The sequence below is a fragment of the Protopterus annectens genome, chromosome 9.part0, assembly GCF_019279795.1.
Source record: "Protopterus annectens isolate FY-2018-M chromosome 9.part0, PAN1.0, whole genome shotgun sequence".
NCBI lineage: Eukaryota > Metazoa > Chordata > Ceratodontiformes > Protopteridae > Protopterus > Protopterus annectens.
Genome location: NC_056743.1, coordinates 583,148,120 through 583,169,811, shown reverse-complemented (window position 1 = coordinate 583,169,811; position 21,692 = coordinate 583,148,120). Strand labels below are relative to the sequence as shown.

The following is a 21,692-nucleotide window of genomic DNA, read 5'->3' as shown; positions in this document are numbered from 1 at the left end:
ATCAAGTTTTAAATGTAGCCAGTGGGGCCATGTAGCATACAGATGTCCACAGAGGCAAGGTGGGAGAGCCAGTAAGTTGGAATGACAGAAAGCCAGCAGTAAGTTGTCTGGAGACAGCAAGAGTCTTGAAGAAGAAGTGCCCCAGGAATCCACAGGTTTCTCACCTTTTGAGTTGATGCATGGACATAGGGTGAGGGGACCTCCATATTTGATTTGTGATGAGTGGGCAAGTATGTTGTGGCACATGTCCTAAACCTCAGGACAAGGCTCAGGGAACTCATGGGCTTGGCCCAGGAGAACCTGGCACAAGTCCAGCAGCAGAAAAATGTCTGGTATGACAGGAATGCTTGAGCTAGAGAGTATGCTGTAGGGCAGCAGGTTATGGTTCTCATTCCTGTCAGACACAATAAGCTGCTGCCAGCTTGGGAGGGACCCTTCAAAGTGGTAAGGAAGGTCAGTGCTGTTAACTACATGGTAGAACTGCTAAGTAGGAGACAGGGGCAGAAACTGTACAATGTTAACACCATGAAGCTTTACCATGATAGGAAGGCCTTGGTGCTAAGTATTTGCAGTAGAAGGCAGGAGGGGGTCTGAGGGGAATCTATGACTGCAGGGAGCCAGCCAGCAAAATCCTAAATTACTATGATAGAGCCTAGGATTGCAGGTATATGATATGGCAGTGCAACTCCGTATTGGGGTCAGTATTGCAAAGATAGCTGGAATCTGAAGACAGGAGATGGGATAATGTATTCCCAGATGAGTTCATCCCTATTAAGCAATGTTTTTCAAGGGTCACTGGAAAAACTAACTTGAGTCTTCAAGGGGGGAAAAGAAGTATGAAAAAGGAGATACTGCCAGCCCAGCTATTTGGAATTTTGTTAACAATTGTGTCAGTTGCAAATATCAACATGATTTATATAAGACGTTTGTTTTACAATTGTATTAGAACTGTACGTCATGTATATATATATATATATATATATATATATATATATATATATATATATCAAACTGCTGGTACAGATGTGTACGTTGAAAAGGTTTTTTTGCAAAGTGCTTGAAATGTATCCACAGTGTGCCCTACTGGAAAAGAACAGAAATGTACAAGCACTATTTTAACTGTTTAAATGTATATTATTTTAACAGTGGAAACTGGAATACAGAAGGTTAATTTCAGAAAAAAATAGCTGAAATTAAATTATTTTATGGCAGCTAGAAACAGGGCTGTACTAGGGAGTTTTCTGTATTCTTTAAGGTGAAATAATTACTAGTTTTGAAGTGTGAAGGAATACAATTGTTTTATGACTTTCAGCAGCTGCCAAAGATCCGAGGTCTGTGTATTTTCACTGGTATATACTAAGTACTGCTAGCTTCCAGCAGTGGGAGTTTCACCTGGTATAGAGTCATATGAAAATAAATTATGTCATTCTGTGAGCTATCCCAGCAGTAATAGTTGTGATATTAATTTAAAAAAGTTTCTTAGTGAGACGGAGCTTTCTGTGTTCTCTCTTGGACGTGACAAAAACAGCAAGAACCATTCACATCATCTGCTTTGCTCTTAGTTAGCAAGGGTATAGTAATTCTTTTAGGTTCAGTCAGGAATATAGTAAAGCTCAGTTTAGATATTTTTCTTTATTTATTAGAGACTGTCCTGCAATGTTGTTGTAAATATTTCCCGTGGTTTTGAACTCTGATGTCACTGTGAATATATACCAAGTATTTTCTTGTTCTTTTCTTATATGTTATTAAATGTAGTTAAACCTTTCATTGTGGCTGATCTCTGTAGAGGTATTTGTTTTGAGAGTACTTGCATATTTATTTGGTGATACTGTATGGGCCACTCCTAATAGCCTTGCTCTTTGTCAGCTACCATTTGTGTAAATATTAATATTGCACAGTAAGATTGGACACGCTTTGTTAAGGGCCTTAAAGTAGCTGATAAGGAGTTGGCTGATGGCAGTGATAACTATGTTGTAGTCTGGGCAAAAGGGGACATAGCTAGTAAACCTGTGCCAGCCTTTCCCATGTGTGTGAATATGTAAATCAAACCTCAGTGTGTGTAGGTCAGCTACAGGGGCAGGGACACAAAGCACTGGTTGGACAGAGAGGGTGCTGGAGGTCTTGGCCACTCAACTGAGATCTCAACTCTGTAGCTATGCCAGTGGGGAATCATATTGGGGATCTGGAGAAACCAGCCCCACACTGACTGACTGACTGTGGTGTCTTGGTGCTCTTAAGGGAGATTGCACTTGATACAGACAGCTGCATTTGGAAGTACTGTGTGTGTACCTTGTCATCCTGTCAGTGTACATCCCCCACTGTTGCCTGTGGTGGGGATTGAGGCTCCTTGATTACTGATCCACTGACGGAGTGTCACATTTTATTGGTTGATAGTGGTGGGATATAATAAATAAAATAAATAAATGCTAGCTGTGAAAAACTCAGTTATAATGCTGACAAGCAAAAAAAACAATCTGGCTAATGTTTAATGCCACATCATCTCAGTAAAGAAAAAAGTTTGATAATGGCCGTCAGAAAGACAAATTTGCCTTCACTGGACTTCTTTACTGTCAGTATTTCCTTGTCTGCCATCATTAGCTTGGTTGTTTTTCTCTGTTGGTGACATGTTCACCTCCAGCTGGGCAAACATCATGGCATTGTGCCCTTAGCTAGTAGAGCATGCTTAAACATTGTTACTTAATTATGCCACTTGCACAATTTGGATTCATAAACAAAGTTTCTGCATTTGATGCCTAAGTGATATCAGCCTTCCAGTCCCTATGACATCATGATATCAGGATTGGATTCTTGTGGTGCTGTTTGTCCTCTGAAGGAGGAGAAAGAATAGTTGTGTAAAATCTTACTATAACCATAGTCATCCTTCTCTTCCATGTTGCAGTATTTATAACATAAGGGAGATCCCCACATAGGCGACTCGAGCATCCGGCCACTATACCAAAGACTTATGCTACTGCAAGGTGTGCGCGACAATGCACATAGAACACCCAACATCGGCCATAAAGGTAATTTCTACACGTACCATCCTCAAAACTAAATGCCCCCAGTCAGCGCACTAGTGCAAGGTTAAGAGGCAGTTAGGAAATATCAAAAAAAGAGCACGAACTAAGGAGAAGGAGGGTGGGATAGAATACTGCAACATGGAACAGAAAGACGTGTATGGTTATGGTAAGATTTTACACAACTATTATATGTCTTTCTATTCCCATGTTGCAGTATTCATAACATGAGGGAGAGTAATGAAGCTCATGAGTGGGAAAGGGGGCCAGGACCACAAGAGGTCTCTAGGAAGCCATGCAGAATTGCCCTAGCAAATCCTGCTCTGGGTCTGGAGATAGAATCCAGCTTGTAGTGTTTTATAAATGTATGGACAGAGGACCAAGTGGCTGCTTCCAGGATAGAAGCAGTGTCCAGGCCTTTAAAGAAGGCTCCAGAGGAAGCCACCACTCTAGTGGGGTGGGCCTTAACAGAGCAAGGGAGAGTTTTTCTTTGAGAGACATAGCAAAAGGAAATTGCCCTAGAGATCCAAGATGAAATGATCTGTTTAGAGACAGGTTTTCCCAGCTCCCTGGGGTGAAAGGAAGCAAACAATTGCTCAGACTTTCTAATGGATTTGGTCTTATCTAAGTAGAATCTGAGTTGTCTGTGTATATCCATGTTGTGCAACACCCTTTCACTTGAGTTTTGAGGAGAAGGGAAAATGGTGGGTAAGTGGATAGACTAATTGAGGGACAAGTCATTAACATCTTTAGGCATAAAGGAAGGGCTGATCTGATGGGGCACCCTATTCTTGTGAAAAATCAAAAGGGTTGTGAAGTGATTACAGCTTGGAGTTCTGAAACTTGCCTAGCAGAAGTAATGGCCATCAGCAAAACAGTTTTCCAAATGCAGAATTTTAGAGAAGCTGAGGAAGCAGGTTCAAGGAAAGTCTGATGTGAAGGACGCCATTTAAAAAAAGTTTACTCTGTGGTGTAAAAGCTAAGGGGGAAACAAAGTCAGACATGCAGAAATGGCTGATAAATAGGCTTTAACTGAAGAATAAGCCAGTCCAGCCTTGAGCAGCTCACACAAAAAGGACTAGGGGAATATCCACTGAAAATGGATCTAGTCTCGTATTGAGACACCAGCTGGAGAACCTCTTCCATTTGGACAAGTAGGATCTTCTATCATTAGGTTTCCTGGCCTCCTGCAGGACTAGAAACACATCCTCGGAGAACAGGTGCCCGAAAGGAATCAGAAGCCCATCACCCACAAAGTCAGGTTCACTGTTGCTAGATGTGGACGAATTAGAGAGCCCTTATCTTGTGTGCGTAGATCCACCCTGTGAGGTAACTTATGATGATTGCCCTTGGTTAACTGCAGAAGAGGGAACCAATGCTGTCATGGCCAAAAGGGAGTCACCAACAAGATTTTTGGTTTGTCCTTCTGTATCTTCAGCAGGACTTTCTGAATTAGGGGAAGGGGGACTGCATAGAGAAACATCCCCTTTCATGAGAATATTAGGGCATCCACCTTCCAAACCAGAGGGAGTGGAACTGTGGCAGAGATATTTGGAAGTTGTCTGTTCGTGGGGGGGGGGCAAAGAGATTTAGTTGAGGTGTACCCTACTGGTGTAGAATGTCCAGAAACACATCCCTGTGGATCATCTCTTTGTGGGCTTGTGTCATGGAGCCAATAAAATGTCTAAATATTTTGAGCTAAGGGAATATAAACAGCTGTCAAAATTACCTTTGCTTGAAGAGCAATCTCCCATGCTTGGTTTCCTTATCTGCAGTGTAGGTAAGACTTTGTTCCCCCCTGCTTGTTCACATACCAGAGAACTGTGGTGTTGTCTGTGAACGGTTTCAAAGAGCCTGATAGAAGAGATGACCTGAGACCACAGGCCTTGGACCTTTATGTTCCCCAGAGTTGCTCCCCACCCCAGATCTGAAGCATCTGTGAACATTTCTTGAATTAGAGGAAGTGGCTGAAGGTGGAGTCCTGGATTCTGAGAAATTTGTAATCCACCAAAGCAATTTCTTCTTTATATACAGAAGAACAAACTCTAGTGGGTGAACATGCTTGGACCAGAGTGTTTGCAGGTACCACTGGAACTTTCACATGTGGAGTCTGACTAGGGGCAGCATTGGTATACCGAAGCCATGAACCCTAGCATTCTGAGGAAATCCCTGGCAGCCAGAGAGGACAAAGGAAGCAACTGTTGGATGTAATCCTGCAGTGATTGCACCTTTTTCAGTGGCAGGAATGTCATCATAAGGTCTGTCCTTATCCTGCAACCTAGGAAAACCTGGCCCTGAGAAGGAGAAAGGGAAGACTTGCTGTAATTGACAGTGAATCACAGACTGATTAGTAAAGAAATGGTGGTTTGAAGTTTCTGCAGCAAAGTGTCTAGATGTTCTGCTTGAATGAGCAGGTCGTCCAGGTAAAATGAGAATTCCTTGGAATCTGCAAAAGACAATGACAGAAGCCAAACACTTTGTGAATACCCTTGGAGCCATTGAGAGTCCAAAGGGTAAAGCACAGAACTGAAAATGAGAGGAAGCAACAGAAAAACATAAGAATTTCCTGAATGGAGGGTGGATTGGGATGTGAAGGTATGCATCATTTATGTCTAAGGAAACCAAGTAAGCTTGAGGTAGCAAGAGTGGAAACAGAGTTTGTAGGGTGAGCATCCTGACAGTGGGGACCTGAAGGAACAGATTGAGTTGGGACAAGTCTAAGATTAGCCTCCATCTTTCCTGGGGACTAAGAACATCCTGGAATAGAACCCTTTCCTCTTTCCAAGCAGAGAACCTCCTGCATGGTTCCTCGTGTTTTTAAGTCTAGAATGACCCAAGAAAAAAGGTGGATCTGGTCGTTTGGGAGTTATGGAATTCCCATTGAGGGGAGGAGTGTTTTCCAAGTCATGCAGTAACCTTCCAGGACAATAGATAGGACCCATTTGTCTGTTGTAATGCTTGCCCATTTTTAAAGGAAATGAGAGAGGCACTGGGAAAGAGGGATTTCTGAGGAAGTTGCCTGGTAGTTACAGACTACCTAGCTTGTCTGGAAAGGGGTCCTTTTGAGCAGACAAAGGCTGAGACCTAGGAGGCGTTTGCATGCATGTGCCCTTTTTGTGTTGTTGGGAAGGTGCACAAGTCTTCTTCCTAACAAAACTAGGCCTAGAAGGGTAGTTCCTATGGTATTTAGGAAATCGGGAAACAAACATATGTCTAAGTTCCTGAAGTTCTTTTCCTTTCTCTCGAAGGTGTTTGAACAGGTTACCTTCATTTGATCGACAGCCTATTTGACTGACAACTCATTTGACCTACAACTAGTACTTCAGTACACTTTAAGGCACATAACAGGGATTTTTCCCCTTGCCCAATGTAGTGCAACCCTGGAGTTGGTATATATAGTTAGGGGGTGTATGGTTTCAATTCTGTACTTTTTGTGTTATTTTCTTCTTTTAAATGAAACTAGTTGGGGGGCCGTGCCCCCCCCCCCCCCCCAACTATATATACCCACTCCGGGGTGCAATACATTGAAGAGACAAATCCTGTTGTTTGCAAGTGTACTGAAAGTACTAGTTGTCAGTCAAATGGGTTTCAGTGAAATGAAGGTAACCCTTTTGAACAGGGCTGCAGCATTAGAACCAAAAAAGGGAATTGTTGTCCAGAGGTGCATATATAGGTTTTACCTTGAAATCCTCAGGCACAGGCTGCAATTTTAGCCAGAAATATCGCCTGAGAACAGAAGCAGATGCTGCTGATCTTGCAGACAGTTGCTTCATAACTGCACTTAGAGTGCCTGGTAACCTGGGGAAACTGCCAAGGGGAAGAAAGCTGTGATTTGCTTGCTCACTGCATAGCCCGGCAATTAACCATAGGCAAGACTGCTCTGCAATTTGTAGCATGCTACAGGCCACCCTCAAACTCAGGAACCTCACATGGCCTTCCTGAAAACATTGGAGGGGATAAATGTATCTCCAAACACCATCATACTAGGTGACTTCAACTACCCTAATATAGACTGGGAACACTACTCAAGCCCGAACACTCTAACCCAAAGATTCCTGGAGTTCATAAACTCAAATGCCATGGAACAACTAGTCACCATCCCCACAAGAGGTGAAAACATACTTGATCTCATCATCACGAACATGGGATCAAAATGTTCAACACCGAAGTATACCCTCACTGGTGAGATCAGATCATAAACTAATCTCGCTGGAGGTCCTCATCCAAGTCATACATAAAACAAAAAGGACCACAGTGAAAAACTTCTCAAAAGCCGATTTCACACTTCTAAAAACTAGTGTGGTCTCCTTTAAGGCCCCTGAGCCAGTGGTAAACATTACTCAAACCGCTGAATCACTTACAAATGCCTTCTACCAGCACCTACAGGACTGCATGGATCAGGCAATCCCAAACAAAACTAAGACTCTCTGTACCAAAGGCAAGCGCCCAGTCTGGTGGACCCCAGCCATAAACAAGCTCTACAACAATAGGAGGAAGCTACTACAAGATAGAGCAAAATCCTTGAAAGGTAAGACACCTTTGATCATTATAAGTAAAAAACTAAGAGCTCTCATAAAATCATCAAAGGCAAATTTTGAGAGAAAAATCGCCAAGGACTCTAAAGACAAATCATAAGGCCTTCTTTAGCTATGTTAGAAACCTAGGAGGAAACTCCCAGATATGCTCAGAATTAGTTCAAAATGATGTGAAAATTACTGAACCTACACACATTGCTAACATACTGGCTGACAGGTTCAGTGCAAACTCCACCCCCCCAAAAGGAGAGATATCTATTCCAGAGGATTGTAGCCCCCCAAACATCTCCAACGCCCAGGTGAGAACTGCCCTCACTAAGGCAAAAAACACAGCATCCATGGGACCGGATGGTGTCCCCGGCTGTGTGCTTCATGAACTCAACGAGGAATTAAACCCACAGTTAGGACAGCTGTTTAATCAGCCTCACCTCAGGATACGTACCCAAGGAGTGGCGCACGCACTGTGGTCCCACTTCATAAGGGTGGTGCCTCCACAGACCCTGGAAATTACCCCATTAGCTTGACAAGCCTTATCTGCAAAGCCATGGAGAGGATCATAATGGAACTCATAAATAAAGACATAGGGAACTTGCAGACTTTGGATCCAACCCAGTTTGGCTTTGTCAAAGGCAGATCCTGCCTCTTAAACTTGGTTGACTTTTTCGAGACAGTCACCAAGGCCATTGATGAGGGAAAGGCAGTCCATGCAGCCTACCTCGACCTGGCAAAGGCCTTCGGCACAATACCCCACTCAGGTATCATCGAAAAACTCATCAGCTTGAATGTAAACCCATACATCACAAGATGGGTTGCAAACTGGCTAGCGACAGAACCCACAGGGTCAGAGTTGCTGGAGCCATGTCAGACTCAAAGCCTGTCACAAGTGGTGTCCCACAGGGCTCAGTCCTGGGTCCACTCTTGTTCGGCATCTACTTTTCTGAAGTACAAGCAAACACTGGAGGGTTATGGCTGACAAAGTTTGCAGATGACTGCAAACTGGGCCATAGTCGAAAACACATCTGACACAGATATCCTCCAGAAGGGCCTCACAGAAACGGATAACTGGTGCCAGAGCCATGGCCTGAAGTTAACGCCAAAATGCATAGTCATACCCTTCGGAAAAACAAGGTTACCCCTAGCTACCATATAGGTGACAATCCACTGAGCACAGAAAAGTCATCAGGATCTGGGGACCCAAGTTGACAGTAGTCTTTCGCTTTGACACTCATGTTGCTAAAGTAGTTAGGAAAACCTTCTATATCGCCCACCTGATCATGAAGGGATTCACATCTAGATCAAGGAGGTCATCGTCCCCTGTACTCATCACTCATTAGACCTATGATTGAGTACAATGCCCGTTCGGGAATGTATCTGACCAGACACCTGATGCAGCTTGAAAGGCCCCAAAAGTTCCTCACCAAAAGGATAAAGGGTCTCAAAAATATGTCTTATGCTGCCCGACTGAAAGAACTCCAGCTTTATTCAGTCTCATACCGCTTGCTCAGAGGTGACCTGTGCCTGACATATAAGGCCATGTCAAACCCAGATTTGATGAATATGCTTCACCTCAAAAATCTAGATCCCTCAGAACCACAAGGGCGGAGACTTAAACCTTGACACGGTTATAAATAGAACGCTGGAGGGACAGATTCATCACCCAGAGACTCCCTATGCTGTGGAACAAAATCCCGGTACATGTGAGGCAGAGCACCTCGCTGGCCTTGTTCAAGAGGAATCTTGACCAATGGATGGGAGATCGCAGATATACCCCAGGGATTACTTCAGTGTCACTGCTTGACAGAGGCACAGAAAAATGATAGGCATAGTTTTTATTCAAACTAAAGGGGTGGCGAAAGCCACATAACTATGGGCTAGGCTTATAAATGCCCTTGGGCAGATAGCCTAGTATGAACCTATGAACCTATGAAATTGCCCTAGAGATCCAAGATGAAATGATCTGTTTAGAGACAGGTTTTCCCAGCTCCCTGGGGTGAAAGGAAGCAAACAATTGCTCAGACTTTCTAATGGATTTGGTCTTATCTAAGTAGAATCTGAGTTGTCTGTGTATATCCATGTTGTGCAACACCCTTTCACTTGAGTTTTGAGGAGAAGGGAAAATGGTGGGTAAGTGGATAGACTAATTGAGGGACAAGTCATTAACATCTTTAGGCATAAAGGAAGGGCTGATACGATGGGGCACCCTATTCTTGTGAAAAATCAAAAAGGGTTGTGAAGTGATTACAGCTTGGAGTTCTGAAACTTGCCTAGCAGAAGTAATGGCCATCAGCAAAACAGTTTTCCAAATGCAGAATTTTAGAGAAGCTGAGGAAGCAGGTTCAAGGAAAGTGATGTGAAGGACGCCATTTAATAAAAGTTTACTCTGTGGTGTAAAAGCTAAGGGGGAAACAAAGTCAGACATGCAGAAATGGCTGACAAATAGGCTTTAACTGAAGAATAAGCCAGTCCAGCCTTGAGCAGCTCACACAAAAAGGACTAGGGGAATATCCACTGAAAATGGATCTGGTCTCGTATTGAGACACCAGCTGGAGAACCTCTTCCATTTGGACAAGTAGGATCTTCTATCATTAGGTTTCCTGGCCTCCTGCAGGACTAGAAACACATCCTCAGAGAACAGGTGCCCGAAAGGAATCAGAAGCCCATCACCCACAAAGTCAGGTTCACTGTTGCTAGATGTGGACGAATTAGAGAGCCCTTATCTTGTGTGCGTAGATCCACCCTGTGAGGTAACTTATGATGATTGCCCTTGGTTAACTGCAGAAGAGGGAACCAATGCTGCCATGGCCAAAAGGGAGTCACCAACAAGATTTTTGGTTTGTCCTTCTGTATCTTCAGCAGGACTTTCTGAATTAGGGGAAGGGGGACTGCATAGAAAAACATCCCCTTTCATGAGAATATTAGGGCATCCACCTTCCAAACCAGAGGGAGTGGAACTGTGGCAGAGATATTTGGAAGTTGTCTGTTCGTGGGGGGGGGGGGGCAAAGAGATTTAGTTGAGGTGTACCCTACTGGTGTAGAATGTCCAGAAACACATCCCTGTGGATCATCTATTTGTGGGCTTGTGTCATGGAGCCAATAAAATGTCTAAATATTTTGAGCTAAGGGAATATAAACAGCTGTCAAAATTACCTTTGCTTGAAGAGCAATCTCCCATGCTTGGTTTCCTTATCTGCAGAGTAGGTAAGACTTTGTTCCCCCCTGCTTGTTCACATACCAGAGAACTGTGGTGTTGTCTGTGAACGGTTTCAAAGAGCATGATAGAAGAGATGAGAGACCACAGGCCTTGGACCTTTATGTTCCCCAGAGTTGCTCCCCACCCCAGATCTGAAGCATCTGTGAACATTTCTTGAATTAGAGGAAGTGGCTGAAGGTGGAGTCCTGGATTCTGAGAAATTTGTAATCCACCAAAGCAATTTCTTCTTTATATACAGAAGAACAAACTCTAGTGGGTGAACATGCTTGGACCGGAGTGTTTTCAGGTACCACTGGAACTTTCACATGTGGAGTCTGACTAGGGACAGCATTGGTATACCGAAGCCATGAACCCTAGCATTCTGAGGAAATCCCTGGCAGCCAGAGAGGACAAAGGAAGCAACTGTTGGATGTAATCCTGCAGTGATTGCACCTTTTTCAGTGGCAGGAATGTCATCATAAGGTTTGTCCTTATCCTGCAACCTAGGAAAACCTGGTCCTGAGAAGGAGAAAGGGAAGACTTGCTGTAATTGACAGTGAATCACAGACTGATCAGTAAAGAAATGGTGGTTTGAAGTTTCTGCAGCAAAGTGTCTAGATGTTCTGCTTGAATGAGCAGGTCGTCCAGGTAAGATGAGAATTCCTTGGAATCTGCAAAAGACAATGACAGAAGCCAAACACTTTGTGAATACCCTTGGAGCCATTGAGAGTCCAAAGGGTAAAGCACAGAACTGAAAATGAGAGGAAGCAACAGAAAAACATAAGAATTTCCTGAATGGAGGGTGGATTGGGATGTGAAGGTATGCATCATTTATGTCTAAGGAAACCAAGTAAGCTTGAGGTAGCAAGAGTGGAAACAGAGTTTGTAGGGTGAGCATCCTGACAGTGGGGACCTGAAGGAACAGATTGAGTTGGGACAAGATTAGCCTCCATCTTACCTGGGGACTAAGAACATCCTGGAATAGAACCCCTTTCCTCTTTCCAAGCAGAGAACCTCCTGCATGGTTCCTCGTGTTTTTAAGTCTAGAATGACCCAAGAAAAAAGGTGGATCTGGTCATTTGGGAGTTATGGAATTCCCATTGAGGGGAGGAGTTTTTTCCAAGTCATGCAGTAACCTTCCAGGACAATAGATAGGACCCATTTGTCTGTTGTAATGCTTGCCCATTTTTAAAGGAAATGAGATAGGCACTGGGAAAGAGGGATTTCTGAGGAAGTTGCCTGGTAGTTACAGACTACCTAGCTTGTCTGGAAAGGGGTCCTTTTGAGCAGACGAAGGCTGAGACCTAGGAGGCGTTTGCATGCATGTGCCCTTTTTGTGTTGTTGGGAAGGTGCACAAGTCTTCTTCCTAACAAAACTAGGCCTAGAAGGGTAGTTCCTATGGTATTTAGGAAATCGGGAAACAAACATATGTCTAAGTTCCTGAAGTTCTTTTCCTTTCTCTTGAAGGTGTTTGAACAGGTTACCTTCATTTGATCGACAGCCTATTTGACTGACAACTCATTTGACCTACAACTAGTACTTCAGTACACTTTAAGGCACATAACAGGGATTTTTCCCCTTGCCCAATGTAGTGCAACCCTGGAGTTGGTATATATAGTTAGGGGGTGTATGGTTTCAATTCTGTACTTTTTGTGTTATTTTCTTCTTTTAAATGAAACTAGTTGGGGGGCCGTGCCCCCCACACCCCCCTAACTATATATACCCACTCCAGGGTCGCACTACATTGGGGAAGGGGACAAATCCCTGTTGTTTGCCTTAAAGTGTACTGAAGTACTAGTTGTCAGTCAAATGGGTTTCAGTGAAATGAAGGTAACCCTTTTGAACAGGGCTGCAGCATTAGAACCAAAAAAGGGAATTGTTGTCCAGAGGTGCAGATATAGGTTTTACCTTGAAATCCTCAGGCACAGGCTGCAATTTTAGCCAGAAATATCACCTGAGAACAGAAGCAGATGCTGCTGATCTTGCAGACAGTTGCTTCATAACTGCACTTAGAGTGCCTGGTAACCTGGGGGGAAACTGCCAAGGGGGAAGAAAGCTGCGATTTTGCTGTAGAGTCTGGGAGATCTGTCAGCAATTCAGAGACCTGTGAAAGTAGGGCCAGAACATATTTAGACTTGTGTCTGATAATTAATGGCTCAAAGGCAGAGTAGAAGAGGTGTAGATCTTTTTCCCAATTCTCTCCATCATTTTACTGTCCTTATCTGAGGGTAGGAGAGTGATACAGGGCAAAATTTTAGTGGTTTTATCAGCAGAAAGAGAAGTCACAACCGGGTCTATGTAACTACTGTCCTCAGAGACTTTACATAACCTATCTGGCCTTTTAGGAGCAGGAGGTTGTGAGTCAGAGTTTTTGATGCTGCAAGAAAGGCGTCTTGAAAAGCTGGCAAAACAGGTGGAATGGCTGAAGGAGCAGGAAAATCTGTTTGTAAGAGGTCATAGTACCTCTTTTGTACTTTAAAATCCTGGGAGCTTTCACATTTGAAAAATTCCCTCATTCTTGAGATAGTTTCTCCAAATGTAATATCCTCTTCAGAAGAATCTGCACTGTTGGAATCAACTTCAGGAGAGTTATAACCCAGAGGAGAGTCTGTTTGGGTGGAGCAGGTCAGGGACTTATCTGAAGAAGATTCATCTTCCTCCAAGGCCTCTTGGTCAGCAGATGCACTTCTGGGTGGAGGGGAAATAAGAGATGCTGGAGTAGGTGATTCTAAAGTGCAAAGCCTAAGTGCCAGAAAGGTATTCATAATCCCTTGGGGAAAAGCCTGCCAGTCTGGGGAAGGCTTCTGAATGGGGGATACATGTTTTTGTTTGTGTTTCCTCTTGAGCGGAAGGCCTGACATAGGCCTAGGCTCCTGACCAGATGTTGGCAGAACCTCAATGGCAGGGGCAGGAGAGGTACGATGAGGAATGTTAGGAGCAAGCTGCCATTCCCCCTTACCATCCATAATGGACGTCTGTGATACCTTCACAGACATGTTGAAGGAACCCTCCCTAGTGGCTTCTAAATCAGTACCCGTTGAAGGTAGAGGACCAAACACCTCATTTTCCTCCGGGCCTTGAAAAGGACAATCGGGATCAGAGGTGCAGCCGAAAACTCAGGCCTTATTTTTTTTGCCTTTTTCTTCAGGGCTCAGCCGACAGACCTGAACTGCCTTCCATGCCTAGCTCTAGTCTCTGGTTCTCAAGATGTATATTAAGGGCAGACAAATGACTAAGAAGAGTTTTAGGGACAAATGCCTGAAAGATGACACAGGCCTTGTAATCGTGATCAAAACCCAGACAGAAAAGACTGCTTGTGGTTGTCTTTGTGTGGAATCTGTCTTCGACAGTGGCACTTGCCCTTCTTGGAAGAAATTAACCTGTAAAAAAAAAAAACATGCAGTAGCAAAATCGTAATAAAGATTTTCCCCAATGGGGCACTTATCTGAGTAGTAGAAAACTTTCGGCAATCAGCCAAATGGTAAAAGCTGTCATTCGAACTGGTGGCAGAGAAGTTCTGATGATGGTATATACAGACATCACTACTATGGCCTTCATCAGCTGTTCTATGTGCAACTTCTCATGTACCTTGCAGTAGCTTAAGTCTTTGGTATACTGGCCGAACATTCAGGTCGCCTAGGTGGGGATCTCCCTCATGTTATGAATACTGCAACATGGGAATATGACATTTGGTTCAAGCATGAATGTGTCCATTATTCAACCTAGCCAGTGCCTGCTGCCATGACAAAAACTTCTGTAACTGTGTCCATAGCATTTTATGTATGCTAAAGCATTTAATGAAAACAAAATGCTGAAAAAGAAAACTAGGCAGAGGAAGGTCTAGTAACTTTTACCAGAATTGATATCTGCATTGGAAGCACTGTTTAGTGCAGATATTTGGTGGCTAGCTTAATGATGTCTGTGGTGCTCCAGCTGTATTCACTTGAAATGCAACTTCCTGATAGTTTCTTTTATTGCAGGAGCAGGATCTCATTGGGCAAGCTTGCTGTAGCACTTCATTCTTCAAGACCAACTGCAGCAGGCCATCAGTGAATGCTGATTGGCAATGGGATTACTGCTTGGGATCTATTAAGTAATAGCTATCATTTGGAACTGGATATTTTGTGGTGAAAGATGCAGAGTAATTCTGAAAGTATTGTAATTATCTACTTCCTTTAAAGTAAATTAAATTGTTTATGCAGTGATTTCAAGCTGCTGCATCTCATCTTCAAATGGGTGCAGTACAGAAAACTTGCTAGATGTACTTTTACCATATAGTGTCTGCAAAAGGAATCTGAATTAATCCTGATGGAAAACTAACAAGGCATGAAAGCAGTTAAGAAGAAAAAGTGAGAAGTCTGATACCTACCTAACCTCAAAAGACGTTAGCAGTTAAGGACATTCAGTGCTACTATAAGCAGGAGGGGCCCTCATATGATCACATGCTAGTACCAGAGCATTAGAAAAGGGTGATGGAGCAGGAATTGATACAGTGACTATACCCACCCTAAATTAACTCCAACCACAAGGTGATCTTACAGCTGTAATGTTTTGTCAGTTATTACTCAGAGTGGGATCAAGGCTACACATGATGGAGAGGCCTATGGGATGAGTACCCCTAACAGCCACTTTGAAGGTACTTCCTGAAGTTGTCAGTAGGGCCTTTCCTTTTGCAAAGCAGCTGGAGTATGCCACTGTCCAGACTATGTCTGAGCAAAGGCCCTATTGATAATTTCGGGTCCCATGAGTTCCCCGGTATGGGATAGCTTTTGCAGTACTGAGGACCAATAACTTCTCTGTTGGCCTTGATGAGGATTCACAAGCAAGGGACAGGTCTACATTTTGAGTTTTGCATCAACTGGTGTGACCGTTGGTGCAGATGCACACATTGTGAACATGGCCTTTCCAACACCAGCAGTGTGTTCAAGCACTTTTTCATTTTGCTACTAGAATGCTGTTGCCCATCTAATTGTGATGCCTTTATTATGTTGGCCAAACAATGACCATCCATTTGGAGTTGTATGTGGTGAAGTAATACATTCTGGGCTTGTTCTATCAGCAGAGCTGTTGTCTAAAGAGGACACAAGATGTGTCTGACCGCGATTCATGCCAGGAACCCAGCAGTCCTTGTTGGATTATGCTTTTTAAGCCTTGACAGTTTTAGAGACCACCTGCAGAATGCCCTGAACAGAAGTCAGTGATACCTGTGTTTCTTGAGTCTCATACTGCTGATATGAGTAAAGATAACAAAATCTCATCTCCTTATAGTTTTCTCCTGGACAACCGCTTCTTTGGAGAAACTGTCCGGCTATGAGATTCTCTGCAGACAGACCTATGAATCCTTAATTTCTTCACAGAAATGCCATTTGAGTATCTGTGGAATAAGATGAAAAGTCTGGAGTCATCCCACTTAATGGCATTTTTGCAGCTAAAAAACATTTGGATTCTGGCCTCGTGATGGAGAATTCTGTAAACTCCATCAGAGTGGAGTGAAATTTTTACCAGGCATCTTAAAGAAGACTTCCGTGATCACTTTGTTCTAGGTCCAGGAGACCACAGCATCTTTTCATCCAAATACCTAATAAAAAGTCCACGACTTTGGACAGATTGGCAAGATGATGTTCTGCTTTGCCGTACTGAAGCATAGATCCTTCAGCTATCTGAGTTACCTTTTCAGATTTCAGTTCTTTCTAGTAGACTAGGTATCAAAGTAGCTAACAGCCCTTCATGGGTTAAAAGCTTAAGACCCTCAGCACATCTTCCACAGTGGCTCTCCATTTGGTGTGTTATAGCTTTGATTGTGTGATACTGTGTGTATTAGGGCAGGATGCTCAGATGTATGTTTGCATTAAATGGCAATCCTGATTATGTCTTCCTTCAGGAATGAATTCAAGCAGGCTGTTTTAATGCCTATTTTCATGGGACAGTCCTCTTTGTCAGGCCTCCCAGAATGTGCAGAAGATGAAACGTAGTTACTGTAGTAGATGGTTTCTAGGATGACAGTGCTTCAAGAGAAAAAAAAAAAAGCCCATTACAGGATGAGGAGGGGCCACAGGCATTAAACCTTATTACCTCTCATCTTTCTTGGTAGTGTTACCAGTGAGGGCATTCCTACTAGTTCAGCAGTTCATGCAACTGTTAAGTTCAATGGGGGAGGGGGGTCTCTGCATTTTCCTTGACTTTTAACAGTCTTCAACAAGTAACAGTGCATTTTCAGGATGGGCAGAGCTAAATCTTAGGTCCTCTGATACAATGCAAGCTCCACAGAGCTCTTGGTTAGGCCTAGACTGCAGTTCTCAAAGGAACCGTAGAGATCACCTTTCCCTTCTGAATGAGACCAAGGTTTTTACTACTGCCTCTTCTTGGTTTTGAACAGGATGAATGACATCTATCCCATTCTGATGCTCTGCAACTTCATCAGCTGCAGGTTGCATACTGTAACTCTCCATGCAATTATGGCAAAAAGATGCACAGATAGCCTAGGTGTGCTGTGGCTGGACATGTTTTGACACATTGGTGTATGGAGACTCTGTTCTAGGTGGACACCACTTTTAATACAGCAAGTTGCCTTTTGGACTTATGCACAGAAAGTGTCTGCAGCTCCATAACTAGACGGAGTACAGAGCCATTGAGTTCATATAATTTTAAAATTGACATCAGTTTGCCACAAACCTGTAAAAGTTTTTTTTTTTTTTTTTTTTTTTGCAAGAAGCCCATCTTGATCCATTTTATTAATATAAATCCACATTAACACAGTTGTGGTAAAATAGCAAGCACCAGAGGAGAAAATGTTCCTGCTCCACAACTGCAGTATTCTGCTGTAATAAGTAATGTAGATGGAGCTACAGCTTTGATTCAGAAAGTAAAACTCAAGACAAAAGTTTCTGACTGCCTAAAACTGAGTCTCTCAAAATCTACAGACCATGCTCCAAATAAAAATATTCAAAACTGCAAAAATCACAGTACATTACAAGAAGTCTCTGTTTTTGCATTTCAGAGTTTTGTGGTGCAATAATACAGTGTTTGTAATATATTCAAATAACCAACATGGTCTTGTGTTTAGCAGGGAGCTTGCTGTGGTACCAGAGGCATGCAGAATTGTGTTCCTTTATTTGGATGGATGGCTGCTCCTGGTGGCAGCATCTAAAGATGCCCTGGTAACATATCCAGGTTGGATACTCTGTTAGGGGAGTTCTATCAACCAGAAGTCCCCTCTGCTCTCAATTAGTAGGATTTTTTCTTTCAGGATAGAGGTGGATACTTTCTTGTTCTCCATTCTTGCCCTTTGGAAAAGAGTGCAGAAATTTAAATTATGAAGATCACTGGTGATTATACGGTGATGGTTATACCTGCATTGTATGATCTTAATGGCAGCACCATTATTCTGTGTTCCTTTCATTTGCTTGCACATGCAAGTGTTTTAGTGGAGGACAGGATGCCAGTGGCAGTAAAGACGCACCTTGCTCATGGATCTTCCTGTGGTGTCAGTTTTTTGTTGACAGGCTATGGGGTAGGGAACTATTCCCACTAGTCTCAATATGGGTATCCACATCCTGCAGTAGAACCCATCAAGGGTTCAGACAGTAGATGTTTCATTAACTGGATGGAGAATCTACCAAAGTTTCCCAATAGGTCATGGAAAGCTGACATCCTCAGGGATGGGACTTCCCCCTAAACTAGTTAGAGCTACAGTTTTACTGTAAAAGTTTTGGAAGGGAAGCTAACACTAAAGAATCTTATATTCTGGTCAGGCATCAATTATGTGGTTTGGTGCAGGAATTCATAACTCCTGCATAGAGCAACAGTATTCAAATGGCAGCAGACAAGCAGCAGGAGCAACAACTTTACAGACCATGTCATGGGAAAGCCACACCTTCTTGCAGATGAAAATTGATTACACTACCTAGTCAGGGTCTTCTGGGAATGGGGCACACAAGAGATCAACCTGATCACATAACAAAATATGGACTTCCTTCTTTTCTGCTTTACACAGTAGAGCAGTGGTTTATTGAGGATGAGTATGTTCTTATTCTTGTAACAGAAGAATTTCCTCTCTGCCTTTCCCCTTCTGATTCCATGCCTCATCACAAAACTCAGAAAGACCAAGACTCACCCTCTTATAACAAGGAAGTACCTGGCAGTGCAAGAAATTGCTCCAGTTCAAGTCAAGAAAGTCATTCTAAGGATGAAATCTAAATCCACCACAAGCCAGCTGTATAATGCAGAGAAGGATGACGTCTGGACAGTTACTCAGACGACAAGAGTTCTACTCATAGACCCAGTCCTTGAGGAACTTCATGGGAAGGAGTGCTGTCTTGCAGACTTCCTGTTTAGAGAAGAAAGGGATTCCCAATAAGGACTACAGTCCAATGTGGAGACTGGGGGATTGTCTGCAGACTTGCCATTAATGATTACTTTAAACACTTGCAGATTGTTTATGGCTTGATTTTACATCAGTGTCATTGCATTACGCATGACACAGTTGGGGGCAGGACTGAGAGTGGATCATAACTGGGGGGGGGGGGGGTCAGAAAATCAGAATAACCAGAGAATGAGAACTTGCCATGCCTTGACTCTTAGCCCATACAGTACTTTTTAAATGGCCAGAAAGATAGTAATGAATTGTTCAGAAGGATGGAGAAGGACTTGACAAACTGGGTGGCAAAGAACAGAACAAAGGTAAACTTAAAAAAGAAAGAAAACCAGCACCACCTTATGGTCCATTTTCCAAAATCCTTTGTTCTTACCCACCCCTCTCCACTTTGAGTCTTGTAGGCGACTGAGGCTGCTAGAAAGTCTTTCATTGACTGAAGAAATAATTGGCACCATCTCAAACACTTTGAATGTAATAATGACATATGACCTTGACCTCAGTTAATCCACAGGTAGGGTGAAGCTTCTGGAATTTTGGCCTGTCACTTAACACCGGTTTAGTAGTTTCTCAGAGGGGTACTACTTATTTTTGCTTACTCACAAAGATCCTTTGGAAGGTTAGCAGCATGACTGACAGGCTTTACCTATCCAGCATGTGAAACTATATTGGTTCAGCAGCTGTGGAAATTGTCAGAATATGTATTTCTTGGTAGCCATCACTTCTGCTGAAAGGATACTTAAGCTTCAGGATGACATTTGTAGGGAACCATGTGTGGGCATTTACTATGATTGGGTATCCTATAGAACTGACTCCCATTTTCTCACTGAAGTGCTCTCAGAATTTGTCTTCAACCATTTCATTCCTCTCCCAATTTTTTCCTTGGTTGCGGAGGAAAATCAGGAGATCATCTTATTCACACTCTGATACTGAATTTGCACTGACATCTAGGTTTTACTTGGGGGGGTCCATATTTCTTCAGGAGGTGGTGCCACGTAATAAACATAATTCCTCGTGCCACCTTGACATCAGCAGTGTGCAGATTAAACAAAGCTTGATACACAGCAGACTGTTAGATGAATAGAAACTATTAACTAGGACCTACAGCTTATCCTGCAAATAGGTACAGGAATGTACACTCAAGACGATTTAAGTGGACTTCTCTGCAGTTACTCTGTGTTTTTGTTTTCTGCAGCCTCCTGAGCAGAACAGGCATGCATACACGACCATATTAAAACATAAGCAGTCTTTTGTATTATCTTACCTATATGGCAATTATACATCCAGATGCGATGACCATCATATCGACACTTGCACTTCATTACGTTATTTGTGAAATCAGACTCTGCAACTTCATTATTAGGATTGATGACCACCTACAATCATTTATAAAATAATTCACTTATATTTATGTTTTGCAGGTTTATATGTGACTTTCATTCTAACATGATTTACATAATAAAGAAATACTGTTAAACTGAAAAATTATATACAGGACTGTCATAGGTTCTTGACTAATAATTCGTAAAGTGAATTTCATTCTGTGAAGTAATTCTATATGTGATGTTTCATTAAACAGGATTTAAAATTTTAGTACTAGAATTCATGCAGATTAGTATATTACACACATTTTTTTTGAACTAAAGCAAGACAGTATTTCTTTCCATTATATGAAAATGGCTTGTTTGTCCCAGAAGTTAACTGCTTAATTCTTCAACTATGCTGCACTACCTACATCACAAAAGTGGTAGGAACATTTTTGGACTGCACAATAGTATTTTGCAGTGTTACAAATGTAAACAGTGATGCAAGACAGCAAAATTTGAGAGAACCTTTGTTTGCAGCAGTGCAAAGACTATAATACATCATTCCACCACCCATGTCCAACATAATCTTTTATAGTTTGTTGCAACTCTCAGGTATTTAAAAATGGGGAAAAAAAAGAACAAAAGAAACCTGTACCTGTCTCTACGTATATCCATTATTATGGTGATATTGGTAGTGCGCACTTAACCTATATAAATACACATGAGAGTATACAAGTACACTTGTGAAAGCTGTATGTGTATACAGTACTTACTGTGTTACAAACAATTCATTAAAAGTAATGTGCATGACTCTATAGAATAATAACTGACCCTACACAGCAGCCTCTGTTATTTTGCCTTGCAAAAGGAGGGGGAACTGGTGCAAATACTCAGAAGACAGTGTAGGTTACTTCAGAAATTTCAAACCCATAGATCTTGGTTAAAACAACATGGCACTACCAAAGTTGTTACCTCAGCAGTTAGACTTTGAGGTATAGTTTCATCACACTTCAATCCCTGGCAGAATTGCCGAAAAAATACTGAATAATACTCTTGACTTAAGCTTTTGTTTTTCTGCAAACACATTGAGGGAATTTAAATGTTTTTATGCCATAATGTATGCATCAACTGTTATCCCTAATGAACCTATATATTTTCTGAGCAACCACAGTGACTAGTTGAGCTTTATTCTTGACTTTTAGGAGCATATTGCAGAAAATATGTTGTTGAAACCTTGTGAATATATACATTCCTTATAAATTGCAAGGTAA

At 42.5% G+C, this 21,692-nt stretch overlaps 1 protein-coding gene across 1 annotated transcript in view; it reads right to left on the bottom strand.

Annotated features, from left to right (window-relative positions):
- LOXL2 (lysyl oxidase like 2) overlaps positions 1 to 21,692 on the bottom strand; it is an 836,537-nt gene that overhangs the window by 119,788 nt on the left and 695,057 nt on the right. The window contains exon 13 of the mRNA XM_044083118.1: positions 20,379 to 20,490. Within this exon, the coding sequence (XP_043939053.1) occupies positions 20,379 to 20,490 (112 nt within the window). The remainder of the gene's footprint in view (positions 1 to 20,378; positions 20,491 to 21,692) is intronic.